This window comes from Gallinula chloropus, assembly GCF_964237585.1.
Source record: "Gallinula chloropus genome assembly, chromosome: 28".
NCBI lineage: Eukaryota > Metazoa > Chordata > Aves > Gruiformes > Rallidae > Gallinula > Gallinula chloropus.
Window position 1 is genome coordinate 5,371,361 of NC_140113.1, and position 18,215 is coordinate 5,389,575.

At 49.7% G+C, this 18,215-nt stretch overlaps 1 protein-coding gene across 2 annotated transcripts; it reads left to right on the forward strand.

Annotated features, from left to right (window-relative positions):
• Positions 1 to 1,964: 1,964 nt before the first annotated feature.
• On the forward strand, positions 1,965 to 18,103 carry DPP9 (dipeptidyl peptidase 9). Of its 2 annotated transcripts, none has more exons than XM_084276169.1 (20): positions 1,965 to 2,045; positions 2,548 to 2,801; positions 5,479 to 5,591; positions 6,584 to 6,757; positions 6,964 to 7,132; positions 7,289 to 7,402; positions 7,689 to 7,817; positions 8,292 to 8,353; positions 8,893 to 8,993; positions 9,741 to 9,918; positions 10,657 to 10,822; positions 11,355 to 11,434; positions 12,934 to 13,086; positions 13,286 to 13,421; positions 14,081 to 14,226; positions 14,522 to 14,668; positions 14,805 to 14,957; positions 15,473 to 15,615; positions 16,115 to 16,226; positions 16,715 to 18,103. In XM_084276169.1, exons 2-20 carry the CDS (start codon positions 2,579 to 2,581, stop codon positions 16,805 to 16,807), a joined length of 2,592 nt encoding a protein of 863 aa, XP_084132295.1. In that variant the 5' UTR covers positions 1,965 to 2,045; positions 2,548 to 2,578; the 3' UTR covers positions 16,808 to 18,103. The 2 variants fall into 2 exon arrangements, with proteins under 2 accessions (XP_084132295.1, XP_084132296.1); XM_084276170.1 differs by lacking the exon at positions 1,965 to 2,045 and adding an exon at positions 2,263 to 2,315.
• The last annotated feature ends 112 nt before the right edge of the window (positions 18,104 to 18,215 follow it).

Sequence of the window (18,215 nt, forward strand, 5' to 3'; positions counted from 1 at the left end):
GATGCTCTCACAGTCTTAGAACATCCCGTCACGTTCTCTGTTGTGGTTTCACTTGGGCTTCCTGCCTGGCTTTGATTGGAAAGGACTCTTCTCTGTTCATTGTCCAGCTGTGGATTTACAGCTGGGCAGTGGGTACCAGCAGGAGCACCTACAGATGTATTTCAGGAGCTTGTTCTTGTGTTGTTGTTTGCACATTTTGTACAATTTAGGGACGTAGCAGTTTGAGGACAGGTTGTGTTTACAGCCCCTGTAGTTTAAGGAAACCCAGGTGTCCTTTGCTTTAGGTTTGCTCATCTCCTGCTGCAGTTGCCTAAGATGTCAAACTAGGTGAGACCTTCTGTTTGGGGAGGTGGTTAGAAAGTGCAAGCTGGTGGGGAATCCTCAAAGAACACAAAGGCTTCTGCCTGAAAAATACTCCTGGTAGGAAATGGGCAGAGGCAAATGTGCTTTCTTGTGGTGATATAAATAGCTGCACAGAGCTGAAGTTTTGCAGACTCAACTCGGACCAATGTGATCAAGTGCTGAGCTCCTTTATTGAACACACACAGCTTGTATGGGTTTCTATAGCAGTACAGGACTGTTGTGTCCAGGTCTGGGCTCCCTGGAATAAAACAGACAGGGATCTCCTGGAGAGAGTCCAGAGGAGACTACAAAGATGATTAAGGGCCTGGAGCATCTCCCCTGTGAGGCAAGGCTGAGTGAGCTGGGGCTGTTCAGCCTGGAGAGAAGGAGCCTGAGAGGGGATCTGATCAATGTTTATCAATATCTTAAGTATGGGATGCAGGGGAAATGAGCATCCCCTTTTCATTGTCTGTGGGGACAGGACAAGGGGCAATGGCTGCAAGTTGGAGCACAGGACGTTCCACACCAACATGGGGAAGAACTTTTCCCCAGTGAGGGTGAGGGAGCCCTGGGACAGGCTGCCCAGGGGGTGTGGAGTCTCCTTCTCTGGAGAGATTCCAGCCCTGTCTGGGCATCGACCTGTGTGCCCTGTCCCAGGGACCCTGCTTTGGCAGGGGGTGGGACCCCGTGGGCTCTGGGGGTCCCTTCCCACCCCTGTGATTCTGTGATTCTACATTACATTGCTGTAATGGTCAGATGCTCTGTTCACCTGCCTTGCATGCACCTCACTATTGCTAATAATTGAGGCTACACAGTCTCACTGCTCCTTTTTAAGGCAGTTGTTAACATTCTTGCAGTTTCTTATCAGGCTTCTGCTCTTCTACTCTATTCCAATTGTGCCTTAACTCGACCCCCAGGCCTGATTTTATGGGAGTCAGAAATAAATCTGGATGGGCCAAAACCCCCATTCCTCTCAAAAGGCATTGCTACAAGTAACCATCCTTCTCCTTTTGCCCAACTTTCCCTGCTGGGAGAGAACTCGTGCATCTTGCTGAGCCTGAAGTCTTCTAGATCTGGTTTGTGGGTAATTCTCAGTCCTTCATCTCAGAAGCTGCTCTACTGCCAGCATGCAGGTCACTAACCCCAATGACAGGTGGCATTCAAGAAACAGCTCCTTTGAAAACGTAGAGCTTGGGACTGCTGAGGGTGAGGCTTTATTTGGTGGAACCCTTAGTGGCTGCTCTGCCCTCCCAGATCTGTGTCAGAGGTAGCCATCCTGGCTCCCTGGAGCATATTTCCCCAGCCTGATTTTTCAGTAAACTGAAGCTCCTCTGCAATTCCTTGTAACGTTCCTCCAGGTACCCCCAGACTAACTGAAGTGTCCTCGTGGAGGAAAACCCAGCTTCTCCCATGCAGTGACACAAACTGGTTTCCCTAGTCCCAGGCTCATTCCTGCTTTGCAATAGATTACATCACTGACCTTGGGCAAGTCTGGTAGTCCACCTCTCCTCAAATTAACATTTGCTGTAATTGCATGTGGAGGCATTTTTCTGTAGACTCTAGCTCAATAACTGCTAGCTGGGAACCTGAGAGGAACGCCTGCCACGTTTTGCAGGGTAAGACCAGGGTCTGAGACAATTGTACTGTTTTCTTCCTGGTTTGCCATCTCTCCTACTTCATTCCTGGCTGCAATAGCTCTTCAGGTAAGTGAGATCCTGTGGTCTTCAACCTCTCTCTCTAAGTGATGACCAGGCTTTTCTGTAGGGCAGAAAAGGGGGAGGAGGGAGTGGGGGGCTTCACTTTTGTGCTCTTCCAGGGCAGAAGTTTGTGTACCTTTATGATAGGGGACAGCTTTGATGACTTAGCCATCCAAATTCCTGGGGTGGTTTCCTGTTGAGTCAAGCTGATGATTTTCGGCACCAGAACCTGCAGCTTGTTTCTGGAGCTAGTCCTGGGAGAGGGAGCTTTCTGAGGTCAGTGTCCTCACGTGCAGGGCTCAGGATGGGATGGGATATGGGCTTTTCCTTTCAGTGCATCCAGATATAGGTTTAAAATGTAATCTTTGAGCACAGACAGTGCTAGCACCTGTAGTTTAAGGAATGCATGTTCTCTTAAGCTTCATGCATGCCTAGAGCTTTCTCTAAGGAACATAATGTGCCTGCTTGATTTTTAAGGCTTAATTCTCTCCCTCAACTGCTCCCTCAGTTTTTTGTCCAGTTCTGAAGGGGAAGAGAGGATGACTGCAGTGGACATGCTATCAGACAGCTCCGAAGTGGTGGAGATGGAGGATGTGCCTTCCCAGTTCCAGGTGCAGAAGCATTCCTGGGATGGGCTGCGTGACATCATCCACAGCAGCAGGAAGTACTCGGGCATGATCGTGAACAAGGCTCCCCACGACTTCCAGTTCGTGCGCAAGACAGAGGAGTCCAGCCCACACTCCCACCGCCTCTATTACCTGGGTAAGGCAGCATCCCAGACACCTCCTGTGAGCATGTTATGGAAAAGCTTCCAGTCTAGACAATGGAGGGAGAGAAGGGGAGGCATCTCTCTGTTTATGAGATGGGGGAGCTGAGGTTAAGTGAGGTTTGCTCAAGGTTTGCACGCTCCATCTGTAGCAGAGCTGGAACTGAGCAGAGACTTCTCCTGGTCCCAGACAAGTGCTTTAACTACAGCCTTTCTGCTTAGGAGTGAGGGAAAGAGCTGGCCAGGTAGACCTACCTCATGACAGAGGTATGAATGCAATGTCCTGTGGCAACCCAGGTCAGTCCAGGTGATGAGACAAGAGGAGTTCCTCAAACTCAGGACTACCTTGTGCCTCTGGGTTAGGAGAAATGGGATTTACTTTATTGATCAACCAGACTGATTTCACTGTTGGTAATCACTGACTGTATGTTGCAAGCTCTGGGTATTAGTGGTGGGGTGGTGGTGTGTCCCTGCTTGTTAGGTTCTGTGTAGGTAGAACGCTTTCAGGAGTAGAGGGGGATGAACTGTTACTGACACAGGGAAATCCTTCCTCACAGTAGGATCTGAAGCTGACAGAATGCCCCGTGCAGGTCCCTCATTATAGCTGGAGCTACAATGTAATCAGTGACAGAGGAGTTAGAATTTAGCAACTGGGTAATTTGGGGGTTGGTAACACGGGGAAGCTTTATAGACTATAAAGAGTTTGTTGTGCTTTGGGGCATGAGCTGATCCTTACTGGGCTAGTAAAGAAATTGCCTGATGTGCAACTCCAGCCAGCAGCTCCTTTCCTGAAGTGACCCTGCTTGGGGGTTTTTCTTTTCTCTTTTGAATTGCTGTGGGAGGTAGAATGCTGGATTTGAGGAACTAATTTGTTTTGTCATCAAGCAGCTCCTGCGTGCCAGTGACTTGGTTTGTTGGAGTTCCTCATATGTCCTTGTGACACCAGTGTCCCTACAAAGGGCAGTATCCAGAGTTAGACTCAAGTCTGAACAGTGACACTTGATGTAAAGCTGAATGTAACTCAAAGCCAAGTTGACTTTGATGCAGTTTTTGATCTGGATGACTAAGGAGCCAAGGGTGTAGTGGCTAATGTAGACACAAATTCATGTTCTACTGTATGAAATGTGTGACCTGCTACTGGCTGGTTGGTGTCCTGCATGGGTGTGATTGTCACAGGAGCCAGGAATGAAGATACACAGGATGTAAGGAAGCATTCAGGGTGCAGAGCAGATTGATGCATCACTTAAGATCAGGATCCACTGGTGATACTGGGGTAACCTCTTCTCAGGCATTTCTAGCAAAGGGAAAAAAAAAAAGGAGCATCTTTTGAGTTGTGTATCATGTTGTTGAATACTCAGAACCCATCTCAACAGTTCCCAAGTGTTTAACACCAGCATGCTTTTGCTGTCCCAGTGTTAAATACAATGTTCAGGTTTGTATGTGAGTACTGTCAGTGACTGTGTGCTGAGGAGTGGGATGAAGAGCTCAGAAGAACTTTGCTGAGGAAGTTGGATACTTTTCTTCACTTGTGAGCAAAGTATAACATCTCTTGGGGAGGAAGGAGATATTTTACTTGTAAATGTTGACTGATTGTAGTCAGCCTGAGGTCATTGTAGAAAGTACTAATATAATAAGGAGAAACAAAGTCCAGGTCTCAGTTGCATGAGTGTCAAATGTGTGTATATACAGTGATTTGTTCCTATCTCTGGGTTTTTTCTGCTTGGACATCTTAAATCATTCCTGGGCTGTCCCTGTAGGATTTTATGTTGTATCATGGCAGATGCTGCTTATATTAAACACCACATGCTCAGCATTTTGGTGTTTGTGCCTCTCTGAGGATTACAGGCTCACATACTGCTTTGCTTCCTGAGCACTTACTTAAAATTAAAACTAAAATATTAATAACTCTACTGCTGGGTTAACCAGCTGCAAAATCTCTCTGGGCTGCCCAGGACGTGCAGAGTAGACAATAATATCAGGGGGCATTTCCCTGTGTGAAATCCTGATCCAGGGAGTCTCTATGGCATACACAGAGGACAAGTTCAGTCTTTGATTTTCTTGAAACCACCAAAATTCGTGTGTCAGGATGTTTTATTTTTCATGGTTGCTTTGGAAATTGGATAAAGGCCAACAGCTTGGTAATCACAGTCAAAGGTTTGTGTGAAATGGCAAGGGCTTTTGACTAGGTAGTGTGCTGGTTTCTATTTGAATTGAGTATTTAGAGCCTGTGAAGCTTTTTCTTCTCCTCTTGTAGGCTGCTGTGTTGGCCTGAATGAAATCCCTGTAGTAAATTTCTGGCTGAGAAATGTGGAGAGTAACGTTGAGTCACCCATTCAGGGAGTGGCTCTTCAGAGTGAGTTGATCCAGGGCGTGGGTTGAACAGTCCACAGAGAGGAAAGTTGGTTGGAACTAATTCTGAAGCAGTTGGTTAGTGCTGTATCTTGCTTGGGGAAACTTCAAAATCAATGAATATGTCGATTTAAATAATTCAGACATTATGGGATTGAGCTGAGAGGTGGCAAATGGGAACAACAGCTGGTAGAATTCCCTGGACAGCCCCAATTCCTCTCTTATCAGACAGATTTTTGGGGGTTTTTTTCCAATTTACTCTTGGTCCTTTGTTGTCCTGGCTAACTAATCTTAGTTAGGATGGTGTTTTTGTCCACCTATTAGGAATGCCATATGGTAGCAGAGAGAATTCCCTTCTTTACTCAGAGATTCCCAAAAAGGTACGGAAGGAGGCCTTGTTGCTCTTGTCCTGGAAGCAGATGCTGGATCACTTTCAGGTAAGCTGAAGCATGAAGAGCCTGGCTTGACAGTGCTTGGGAAAACTGGCTGGTGTTGTGGGGCTGGTGTTGCAGTTGCTGCTGTGCTGAGCAGCAGAGATAAGAGCGTGGCAGCTTGTAAGGCATTGAGAGTGGTGTTGGCAGGAATGTCGTACCCGGAGTCGCACGATGGTAATTTGTGTGTGCAACAAAACAGCACTTGATGTGGCAAGGAAAGGGCTGACCTAGCAAAGAGGGCTCTGTAAGCCAAGCCTGTAGTCTGCCCCAGACTATAAGCTATCAGGGCAGTGCATCTTTCTTCTGGGTGTCTTGCCTGGGCTCTTGCCATGCGTGTTGATGTGCTGGTGGAATGCCTGTCTGGCATCCTTCCTGCTGTTAAGGAAGTCAGGAAAGTTGAATGTAAGCTGCTGCTTCTGCCCTATGCTTTACTGCAAGTGAACCAGTAAGGAGGTGAATTTTCCCCTCCCTCAGTTCAGTATCTTGATGTCCTTCATCACTAACAGTGTTAGAGGAGGTGGAGGGTGTTTGTCTCCTGGTGGAAGAGAGTTTCACTGCCTTGACCCCGTTTGGAATGCTAGTCCCCTCTGGGGTAATTCAAGATCCCAGGAAGAGCTTTTGTTTGCAGTGTCTGACATGGAAACTGTTTGTGAAGGCTGCAGATAACATCATTAAGTTAATTGGTTACATCTGATTTGCATAAGCAGAGCAAGCATGGCTGTCCTGGGTCCATGCTGAAGAGCTGACTGCAGAAATGATAGATTCACAAGTCCTCCCTCTTCACAGAGGGAACTGTGGGGTGTGAGGTTGGCTTAGTCCTCCTGGGCCACACCTCTGGCCTAGAGTGCTGTGGTTATGGACCTGGATGGTAAGACTGCTGATGGGTTCTGGGCATTTGCAGACTCAGCTGGTGCCAGTCTTGGAGCATTCCTGTTCTGGGAAAGTCTCTTTCTTGGCAGATCCTTTCAGATTCTTTTTCTCCCCTTCAACACCAGGCAACCCCTCATCATGGGATGTATTCTAGAGAAGAGGAGCTCTTGAGGGAACGCAAGCGACTCGGTGTCTTTGGTATAACATCTTATGATTTCCACAGTGAGAGTGGCCTGTTCCTCTTCCAGGCCAGCAACAGCCTCTTCCATTGTCGAGATGGGGGCAAGAATGGCTTCATGGTGAGTCTGCTCGTGACGTTATGAACACCACCCAAAATGGACTTGATGGCTGCACACCTGCATCTGTTTGGTTGTGGCCATTCCTCTTGTGTCAGGGCTATGTTTGCCCTCCTTTCATGGGCTGTACTGTATCTGTGGCTTCAGCCTTTCAATCTGAAGCTGGAGGCAGATTTAGTACAGGTCTGTTTGTGTGTGTGTTGCCATAGGTGTCTCCAATGAAGCCCCTGGAGATCAAGACTCAGTGCTCAGGGCCACGAATGGATCCCAAGATCTGCCCTGCTGACCCTGCCTTCTTTTCTTTCATTAATAACAACGACCTGTGGGTAGCAAATATTGAGACAGGAGAGGAGAAGCGGATGACATACTGCCATAAAGGTACCTGTGCTTCTTGCCACAGTCAGAAGGAAATTCCTTCTGACAAATCTGAGCTAGGAGGGCTCATGTGCTCTTGACTGATCTCTTACAATTATTCTTTTGAATCTGCTTTTCCCAAGGAGATGTAAGTGCACTCTCTTCTTTGTTCTTCTCCAGGCTTATCCAATGTTCTTGATGACCCCAGGTCTGCTGGTGTAGCCACTTTTGTCATTCAGGAGGAGTTTGATCGGTTCACGGGCTATTGGTGGTGTCCCACAGCTTCCACAGAAGGTCAGTGTTCTGCTGATCAAGTTCTGGTGCTGTGGCTGCTGCTGTGAATGATATTTCGAGCATGTTTCCTCTTTGGCCTGGGCTTGGTCTGTTTCTTGGAGGCCACTTGAAGGAACAAAACAGGGAGGGATTATAATTGTGCTCTGAGGATGTGCAGGTGGTCGTGAGGAGCTGGAGCTGCGCAGGAGATGCACACCCTGCACCAGAACGTCCTGCTGCAGTGCTCCAGGCAAGTCAGAAACAGCTGGAGAACACAGCAGCAAACATGCTTCCTATCCACTCCTAGGTTCAGATGACTTGAAAACACTGCGGATCCTGTATGAGGAAGTGGATGAGTCAGAGGTGGAGATAATTCATGTTCCTTCACCTGCCTTAGAGGAGAGAAAAACAGACTCTTATCGGTACCCCAGGACAGGTGAGTGAAACACCACAGGGCTGCTAATGCAACTCCAGACTCCTGCTGGCAGCAGCAGTGGAATTTGTGCTATAAACTTTGCATGATTAATCTAAGTACTTAGTAGGATGTAGGAGCTGGCTGGAAATGTTGAGGCCTAATTGAGTCTCTGAGCCCAAAATCTACTGCAAGAAAGGAATGGGATTTAAAGCTCAGCTAAAATGAAAGGATTGCTGAGAAAACATGATATATCTGGTGGCATATTGTGGAATACATCTTGGAGTTGGTTTCTTCTCCCTCTTGAGAGAATGCACAGCTGACTGGGCAAGGCTGAGGCAAACTTATCCCATAACCAGAGTGGTTCCTGTGATCGGGGTGGTGTTTGCTCACAGCCACTGTGGTAGAGCCAGGGTTGATTCTCCAGAAGTTGTACTGTGTGTAACCATTGAGTGTTTGAGTTGCTCATCTCAGTATTCTCTCACTCCTCCTCCACAGGCAGCAAAAACCCCAAGATTACATTGAAACTGGCAGAGTTTAAAACAGACAGCAAGGGTAAGGTAAGTGATGCCAGCTCAGAATGAGATGTTGCACAGGAGGGCTGGCTGCTTCCAAAGCTCCCTGGAAATAAGACCAGGTCACTAAGAAAGCCTAGATAGCAGCAGCTTTTGTTTTCCTCCTCCTGTAACACTTGCTTCTCCAATGTGTTTATCCAAGGATGAGAGACTTTAAAATGCTGAAGAATATTGTTCTGGAGGCAGTTGGGTGAGGGGAGGGGAGTGAGAAGCAGCACGAGCCTGGTATTCCATGTTGCCAGTACCAGAGCTGGAGGATTGAAGCCCAGTCGAATCCTGGGCTTCATTCCCTGGCTGCATCCTTTCCTGTGGCTGGGTCCCAACACCCTTTTGCTTCCAACCTTGTTTTTCCCTTTCCCTTCCTTTCCCTTCCTGCTGCTTGTGGAAAGCCTTGCTCTTCCTGGCCTCGCCCTCGCTGATGCAAATAGTGGTTTAAACTTCCTTATTCCCCCATTCCACTGAGTATCCATGGGAGGAGGGCTGGCAGCAGCCTGCCCTGATACCCATCCTGCCTTTTGCTGCAGATCCTGTGTGCTCAGGACAAGGAGCTGGTGCAGCCCTTCGCCGCGTTGTTTCCCGCTGTGGAGTACATCGCCCGTGCCGGATGGACCCGCGATGGCAAATAGTACACACCTTGCTCTGCTCTGGGGTGGTTTTTCTCCCAAAATCAGGGCTTTCCTGCCTGAACTGTGGCAGGCCCTTGACATCACAGTCGGGACCTGATTTTTAAAGCCATGAGTGGCCGAAATGGCCCAAGAGTATTGGGCTTCTTCAGTGTTGTAACATGCTCAGAGTAGGAATGAATCCAGCGTAGAGCAGGGTGGCGAGCTGGTGGCTTGACATCTGTCGTGGTGGGAGGCCTGCAGTGCAGCACTGCTTCAGGTGCCTCTCCTTGGAGGGGGAACAAGGCTGTGGCTGAAGCGACTCCTTCACTTGGCAGTTGTCTTAGGTCTCTGCCTTTCCCCTCCATGCAATGAGGAAGCCACAAATGGATCACTTTGAGAGTGATTGCTCCAGCTCGTTAGGAGCTTGCTGGAAAACAAGTGGTGCTTCCTGGTGGAGAGCCTGTCCAAGGAAGAGTTGTGTTCTGCAGCCAGGGTTCTGCTAACAGCACTCCCTTGGAAGAGACACTGGCAAATCTGTCAGATCCTTTGTCTGAAGGATCCCCCTGTGAAACACCAGCGATGTCTGGCAAGGGGTGTTTGCTGGCAAAGCTTCTGAAAGGTTAGAAAGCAGCAGTGATGAGAGAAGCTTCACATCCAGATGCCTAAATCCTTTCTGCCAGCGAGGGGGCACAGGGCTGCATGTAGTGAGGGTTGAAGGGATGTCTGTTTTGTGGTACTGACAGTCACCTCCCACCTTCTTTCCCCAGTGCCTGGGCTATGTTCCTGGACAGACCTCAGCAGCGGCTGCAGCTCGTCCTTTTGCCTCCAGCACTCTTCATCCCAGTCCCAGAGAATGAGGAGCAGCGTGCTGAATTTGCCAAATCTGTGCCAGAAAACATCCAGCCATTCGTGATCTACGAAGAAACCACTGATGTGTGGATAAATGTAAGAGGCTTGGGAGAACACAGGCTTGCCCCTTCACAGTTACCCATTTGTTGGCTGTGTGTCCATGCTCCAGGAGATTGCTTTGCTGCTTGGTAGTGCCAGGTTTGGTGTTAATTCAGGGGGATTGATAAAGCCATGAGAAGGACTTCCACGCAGTCTGCACTGGAAGAGATGAGGATCCTGCATTCTTCTTGCAGCTGGACCTGCTTGTTTAATTCTTGCAAACATTCCTGGTGAATGCAGGCAGTTTGGACACTGACACTTTGGGGTGTAACACTGCTGGGTTTTTGGGAGTGTTTTATTACAAGATTAAATGGCTTCTTGAAGCACAAGCAGCCCTAATCCCTGGAATATGCTGTACCTTTATGGGTAGGTAATGGCCATAAGGGACAGGGAGTAAACTTCAGCCTCTAAGATTAAGAATCTTGGTACTTGAGTGACAAAGGGACCTGAAGGTCACACCATGGCATTCCTAAGGTGTTGGAATAACAGTCACCTGGTGGGTGGGACTGGTGTAGTGAAATATCTAGCTCAGAGGCTGGGTTTGGTGGTCATGGAAAGCCCAGAGCACATGAGCTTCTTCGTGAATGTAGGAAAACAGGGAATTTCCCCACTAGCTGCTCACTGGAGATACTTCTCCCCTCATCTCCTCTCCTTTGAAAGCCCAGCAGTTCAGCACTCACTCCCTTGGCTGTGTCTCAGCACTGATCACTCTGGGGTCTTTTTCTTGTCTCACAGGTTCATGATATCTTCTATCCTTTCATCCAGTCGGAGGGAGAGGAGGAGGAACTCTGCTTCATCCGAGCCAACGAATGCAAAACAGGTTTCTGCCACCTGTACAGAGTCACAGCAGTGCTAAAGCAGGGCAGCTATGACTGGGTGCAGCCCTATGTCCAGAGTGAAGGTGAGAGACCCAGTTTGTCAGTGTTCAGCTCGGGGAGCCGACTCGGTTGTGTTGCCTTTTGGGGAAAGCAGTGATTTAGGGCCATGAGGATGGTCAGGGGGCTGGAGCAGCTTCCCTACGGAGAGAGGCTGAGGGAGCTGGGCTGGGTCAGCCTGGAGAAGAGAAGCTGTGAGGAAACCTCACTGCAGCCTCCCAGTCCCTGGAGGGAGCAGAGGAACAGGAGGGGAATCAGCTTGTTAAAGGGCAGAGACTGGCAGGACAAGGGGGATGGAGTGAAGCTGAAGGAGGAAAAAGATTTAAATTGGATATTAGGGGGAAGTTCTTTGCAGAGAGAGTGGTGAGGGGCTGGAAGGGGCTGCCCAGAGAGGGGGTGGGTGCCCCATCCCTGGGGGTGTTCAAGGCCAGGTTGGATGGGGCCCTGGGCAACCTTGTGTAGCTCCAGGCCTGGAGGTTGGTGTCCCTGCCTGTGGCAGGGGGGTTGGAGCTCTGTGACCATTCTATGTATGATTTATTTTCATGTGATTTCTTCTAGATGATTTCAAATGTCCTATCAAAGAGGAGGTTGCCCTGACTGGTGGGGAATGGGAGGTGTTGGCGCGGCACGGATCGAAGGTAGGGGTTGTTTTCATTCTCTCTGGAGGTGTTACAGCTCTGCTTTGTCTGCCCACAGCCCTGGTCTACACCCTCTGTTATGCCTGGGACCAGCTAGAACTACTTAAACTTCATTTTGTGTCTCTTATTTTATTGCTGGCTCTGCTTTCCCCAGAGGTGCTGTAGCCCAGTGCACATTGAACTGATTGCCTCTTTAATCAGACTTCAGATTGCTCCTTAGGTAAATCCCAGGGGTGAGTCAGGCCATAAAAAAAAGGACACAAGGCTGAGGTTCAAAAGCAACAAAGAACTATTTTGTGGAGAAGCTTTGGGATTGCTGCCTTTGCCAAAGGATTTTAACCCCAATGAGTACCAGTGAATTGGAAATATGTCCTAGTGCTCAGTGTGAGCCCTTGGTCTCCAGCTGATCCCTCAGTAGAGCCTTTAGGAGGAGGAAGGCAGCTGGGGAGTGTAAAGCAATTTAGAATATGGAGACACTGTATCTGTTATTGGTTGCAGCATAGCCAGAAATGAATTTTTATTAATCTTCTAAAAACCTAGTTCCATTTTTGCTTCAGGAATTAACTCTGAGCCTGATCTTTAATGCTCCCAGGTGATTCCTGTCAAAATAAAGACCTTGTCTCTTCGGTTCCAATTAATCTGGATTTTCACTTCTTGCTGTTTAAAAGGCCTGCAGCTCTGTGCATTTAGTTTCTGCTGCTTCTCCTCAATCTGCAATTAACCTGCTGGCCCTCCCCATGTGGATTCTCACTGTACATGCTGTTGATTTTGGCCACAGCTCTTCCCTGCATGTGTTACAGCTAAAATTGTGTTAGCAGCAATTATTTTGGTGCATTTGTTGCTCCATGGGGGTCTGCCTGGTTCTTCTGGCCAATTGAGTTGGGTATTTTTCTCCCTCTTTGCTGTCCACAGTGGTCTTTAAATTGTGGGTTGGCCAGAAATAGCACTTGGGCTTCAACATTTGGAAGCTGTAAGGTGGAAAACGGTTCGGTGGCTGGATCAATGCAGGATTTAAAAGCTGAAGTCTCTGTTCCTGGCTGGATAGGTGGTGTTTAGAAGAGGCTTTATCTAGACATTAAAAACACTTTAATGTGGGTTGAAGTTTGGTATTCTGAGAGTGATCCTTCTGCAGATGGGGATTATCATGATGGCTGGAAAAAACACACGTATACTCGTGTAATCCAAACATCCTGCAAGGAGACATGGTACTTAAGCACAGAATCTTCCTTAGCTTTGCCCATGGGGGAACAGAGCCCAACTTTTCCCGCTCCTTAGTAAGCCAGGGTGTTAATTCTCTCAAAGCTGGGGGGTTTGTTACTTCATTGGGCTATATGGAGTTCTCTAAGTGCCACATGTCACATCACCAGTCTCAAATGCCGTGAGTCTGTCATGGTCTATTTGTGGTTTAAGCTGACTTTGCTTAGGGACAGACTGTTTGAGCTGGCAAAGGAGCAGTAGTTGTCACCCTTCTGTGCCTGAGCCCTCTCTTCTTCACATAGATCTGGGTCAATGAGGCCACAAAGCTGGTGTATTTCCAAGGTACAAAGGACACCCCGTTGGAGCATCACCTCTACGTAGTCAGCTACGAGTCTCCTGGAGAAATTGTGCGACTCACCACGCCGGGCTTCTCCCACAGCTGTTCCATGAGCCAGGTTGGTTGTTTCCTGGTGCCCTTGTCTCCTGACTGGCAGGGGTCCTGACTAGGTAATGAATCATGACCAGTAATGAGTCCTGAGGGCTTCTTCATCCTCATTGCTTGAGCTGTGGGAGCTCCTGTCTGAGAGCTGCATGGAGGAGATGTGGGAAAAGCAAAGACCCTGTTCCCCTAACTCTTCTCTCTCCCATCTGCAGAACTTTGACATGTTCATCAGCCACTACAGCAGTGTGAGCACTCCACCCTGTGTGCACGTCTACAAGCTCAGTGGCCCCGATGATGACCCGCTCCACAAACAGCCCAAATTTTGGGCCAGCATGATGGAGGCAGCCAGTAAGTCCCACAGAACGTGTCAGTGCTTGGTTGTGTCTGTGATCTTCCTGCTAGCAGTAGCCAAAGGTGATGGAGGGGGAAATGGCCTGAGAAACTTCAATCCAGGGGAAAATGAATTGTGTTATCTTCTGGGGGAGATGCCTCTAATGCCTCCTCCTCCAGGAGATGGTATATGGGCTTTTAAGATGTTACTATTTCATGCCTTGAGCAAAGCAGCACTCCAGGGTGCAGGGTTTAAGGTGTTTCTTACTCAGTATTTGTCTGAAGAGGGGTGGAACAGGTATCTGGGGTGCAGTGGCTGCTTCATTCTAAGGCTGTGAGCTTTAAAGTTTTCCATGTGGCGCTCTCCATTTGACCCATCCCTGCTCTCAACCTTCCACATCCTGCTGTTGTGGCTTAGAGCACGTTGTCTGACAACACCCAGCAGCTGGGTGTCCTTGTGTGATCCCTTCTCTTTATACAGCCTGGTAACCTCCTCACAGCCTCTGTCAGCCTGTGTTTCCCAGTGTGATGCTTCTCCCAGAGGCATTGTGAAGGCTTGATATGGTTTGATATTGAAAGAGCCCTGAGTGGGGCTGAAAGGAGCTTATTCAGGCAAGGGAGGAGGCAGAGGCAGTCTGACAGTCTCTGCATTGGTGGTGTCTGGATTCCTTCTGCAGGCTGTCCCCCAGATTACATCCCTCCTGAGATCTTTCACTTCCACACCCAGTCAGATGTCGAGCTCTATGGAATGGTCTACAAACCTCATGATGTCCAGCCTGGGAAGAAGCACCCCACAGTGCTCTTTGTGTATGGAGGCCCTCAGGTAATCATCCAGGCTGCTGACTGCTGGTCTTGGCCATGGGATGGCTGGGGCAGAGCTGTGCATCACAGACATGCATGAAGACTTGGGCATTGGTTAGCACTGAGCACTGGATCTCTGTCCCAACCTCTGCTTTATCCTCAGAGTGTTTTTCCCAGCATTCAGTCTGATTTGCATGGCCCTGACAGCTCAGTCAGTGGCTGCTGTCCAGCTCGGGATCCCACGCAGGGGGACAGACAGATGAAGGTACTAGAAGGCAGCTGCTCAGCTCTGAAGCCTTTCTTCTCTCCTCCTGCAGGTGCAGCTAGTGAATAACTCTTTCAAAGGAATCAAGTACTTAAGGCTAAACACACTAGCATCCCTGGGCTACGCTGTGGTGGTGATTGATGGGCGGGGATCGTGCCAGCGAGGACTCAAATTCGAAGGGGCCCTGAAAAACCAGATGGTAAGGTGCTTTTTGGATGACTCTGCTGGTTTCCCTCTCCCTAAGGCTGCGTGTTTCCTGTCTGAGAGGTGCTCTTGTCTTCTGTGTCTCAGGTTTCTAGATTCTCGCTAACTGGAGCTTCTGTGTTGCCTTTTAGGGTCAGGTGGAGATAGAGGACCAGGTGGAAGGTTTACATTATGTAGCAGAAAAATATGGGTTCATCGACTTGAGTCGGGTGGCCATCCACGGCTGGTCGTATGGGGGTTTCCTCTCCCTCATGGGCCTGATCTGCAAACCCAACATCTTCAAGGTACGTCTGGTGGTGGGGCTGGCATCTTGTCACTGGTCAGCTTCACTGTCTCCTCTGTAACCCCTGCTTGATGTTTCTGATGGACAGGTAAAAACACCCCTCACTTCTGCCTTGTAGCTCCCAACGACAGTGCTGTGTTCTGCCTACAGATCATCCCTGTCTGAGGCTTGATGAGGCTGGAGTTTCTGGGATGGGGTCGTTCCCCTTGGGGACTGCCAGTTGAGGACTTGGCCAAATATCCAATGAGACAATTGATGAGCTATTCTTAATCCCCCTCCCAAATCCCCAGCACAGTTTGTGGATTGCTTCCACGTGTCCTTTAGTGCTCTCCTGTGGAAATTGCCCCATTGGGACTATAAGAGCAACAGCTCAAGGAGGAATCTGTGGATTTGCTGTAGAATAATTCTGCTCAGAGGGACAGATCTGTCCATGTCTTTCCTGCCTCTACAAGTGTTCCCTGTTTTCCTGAACTCACATGATAACTGAGGCTGTCTCCTGCCACCTCTCTTTGACAGATTGCTATAGCAGGTGCTCCTGTCACAGTGTGGATGGCGTATGACACCGGGTACACCGAGCGGTACATGGACATCCCCGAGAACAACCAGCAGGGCTACGAGGCTGGCTCTGTGGCCTTACACGTGGAAAAGCTTCCCAACGAGTGAGTACCACGGGGTGGAGCCATCTGCTAAAGGAACCTGTGCCCAGGTCCTGCCTGGTGCTGCACCTCTGCTGAACCTTGGCCTTCCCAGCTGAGCTGACCCTGCCCTGGGGCAGCTTGAGCCCATTGCCCCTTGTCCCATCTCCTGTCCCCTGGCTGGAGAGACCATTGCCCACCTCTCTGCACCCTCCTAGCAGGTAGTTGTAGGTGGGGATAAGGTCTCCCCTCAGCCTCCTCTTCTCCAAACTAATCCCAGAGGAGTTGGGTGGATTCTGATCCCATTTGATTTTAACTCACGTGCCTGGTTGCTGCCTTCTGGCTGGTTTAGCCCCAGCCCCCTTTTGCCAGGGGGGATTGAGGACCATGTCTGTGGCCTTACACTATCCTGCCTGCCTGTCTGTTGCTTGGTGTTGGCTCACCAACAGGCAGCTCTTTGCTCACACCCTCTGCAGAGCTTTTTGGGTGGTTTCTTATCCTGTCTCTCTCATCCCATCTCCAGGCCAAATCGTTTGCTGATCCTCCATGGCTTTTTGGATGAAAACGTGCACTTTTTTCACACCAACTTCCTGGTATCACAGCTAATCCGGGCTGGAAAACCTTACCAACTGCAGGTAGGAGGAACAAGGGTGAAATGGGGAAGGTTCCTTAAATCTGGGGAGAGGAGGGGAAAAAATCATCTGCTGTGTGTCCTTGAGGGCAGGAGAAGGTGGGGGCAGGTGTTCCCACATCATCTTGCAGCGTGGATGATAGTAAATGCTTAGTTTGACTCCAGGAGGCGGCCGGGAGGTGGCACTGTGGCTGCTTCGTCCTGGGTATCTAAAAGCATTTGCAAACAGGGGTCCTGTCCTCAGGCCTGGAACTTTCCTTCCCTGCAGAACTAGTGCAGTCTGACTTGGCTGGTGGTGGCAGGGATGGCCAACACACCGAGCAGACCAGGCACCAACGCAGCAAATTAGGGGGGCTGGTGCTCTTAGATGTTCCCAGGCACCTCTTGGTCCTGATGGAGAACTGGGTTGAGGGAAAAGGGCTGTGAGGGAGGGTTGTCTGTGCTGAGCGAGCTGCTCCTGCCTAACCAGCCTGTCTCTCTGCCCCTGCACAGATCTACCCCAATGAGAGACACAGTATTCGGTGCCCTGAGTCGGGAGAGCACTATGAAATCACGCTGCTGCACTTTCTACAAGAATACCTCTGAGAGCACAAGCCTCCCCAAAACTGGACACTGACAGCTCACCTTCCCCCCTCCTGTGCCCTGCCACCACCGCCTCCCTCCACAGCCACCCACGCCAGAGCACAAACGGCTGCGTGCCCACGACGGGGCTGGGTGTCCTCTCCCCGAGCAAGGATGGGAGGAAGAGGCTGGAGGGCACCTTCCCTTTTGGACAGTGCCACCTTCTTTCACTTTCCAAGCTGGAGGTCTGCCCCTGCTCGGCTGCTCGTCCCGTTCCTCCCCTCCAGCCTGGCTGTTACTGCTTTTTATTTGCTGCTACTCCCTCTATCCTGGGAATCAATGGACAGTGGTCTGTCTCCCGAGGCTGAGGTCTGTGTCCACCTCTCTCTCTCTTTCTCTTTCCCCATCCCTTTTTTTCCCCCTTCCACTGCACCTCTGCAGTTCCCAGACTCTTACCTGCAAGAACTCAGTGCCTGTGTTGGAAATGGAAGAGCCCAATCAGCAAAGCTGCCTTAAGCCAGGAGTGGGAGGGAAGAGACAACTACCTATCGTTCATCCCCAGGGAAGCTGATCGCTGGTGCTGCTGTGTCCCTGGCCCTGCTGCGACAACGTGGAGCCCTGGGATGTGAGGAGAGCTCTGCAGAAGCATGCAACACTAGTCTTTTTTTTCTATTTTTGGGGTTTAATTTTTGCAGAGCAGATGGAGGAAGGGGCTGGGGGTCGGCTGGGCGTCCTCTGATACCTTCCTCTGATGGCCGCTCGCAAGCAGAGTTGTGCCAAGAAGGCAGCGTGGCAGCTGAAGCAGCTGGCTGCAGCCAGAGATCGTCTCTCCGGAGCTTCCAGCAGCATTTGGGTTTTTGCAATGCAAGATGGATGGTATTTATGCAAATCCTCCCTCCCTCCGTTCCCTGCCGCCTCCCCATCCCACCTTCTCCTTCCCCCCCAACACCCTGAGCTTTCAGATGTGCACTGAAATTGGCTGTGCTTCAGTTCTCTGCGGGTCAGTGACTGTTCCCCTCGCCCGTCTACTCAGCAAACGCTCTCTTCTGGTTTTTAGTTACCTGGTCAACAGGAACTGCAGTTCTGGGGAGGGGGGATTGAGCAATCGCACCTCAGGGGAGCACGTCCCCCCCTCAAGCCAAGGGTTCTGCCAGGGGCAAAAAGGAAACCTAAAAAACAAAGCCCACCCAAATGAACCCCTTGACTCGCCCTGGAGTATTTTAAGTGCGTATTATGAAAAGAAAATATTTTTATGGATTCTTATTCTTTTATAATTTTGAGTGTAAGATGTAGCGACTCATTAAAATATTGGAAAGAGGCTGGCTGGCGTTTGGGCCTGTTTCTGGAGCAGAGGAGAGAGGGTTTGGGGTAGCCAAAGCTGTGCCTGTGGTCACAGCAAAGAGCTTTGTTCCCTTTCTGTGCCGAGCGGTGG

Bases quoted from the DNA above. Each gene is read 5' to 3' on its own strand.
- DPP9 (XM_084276169.1), top strand. From the start codon at position 2,579: ATGACTGCAGTGGACATGCTATCAGACAGCTCCGAAGTGGTGGAGATG. The intron at 8,354-8,892 runs GTAAGTGATGCC...CTTTTGCTGCAG, and splicing joins AAACAGACAGCAAGGGTAAG to ATCCTGTGTGCTCAGGACAA. The intron at 10,823-11,354 runs GTGAGAGACCCA...GATTTCTTCTAG, and splicing joins GCCCTATGTCCAGAGTGAAG to ATGATTTCAAATGTCCTATC.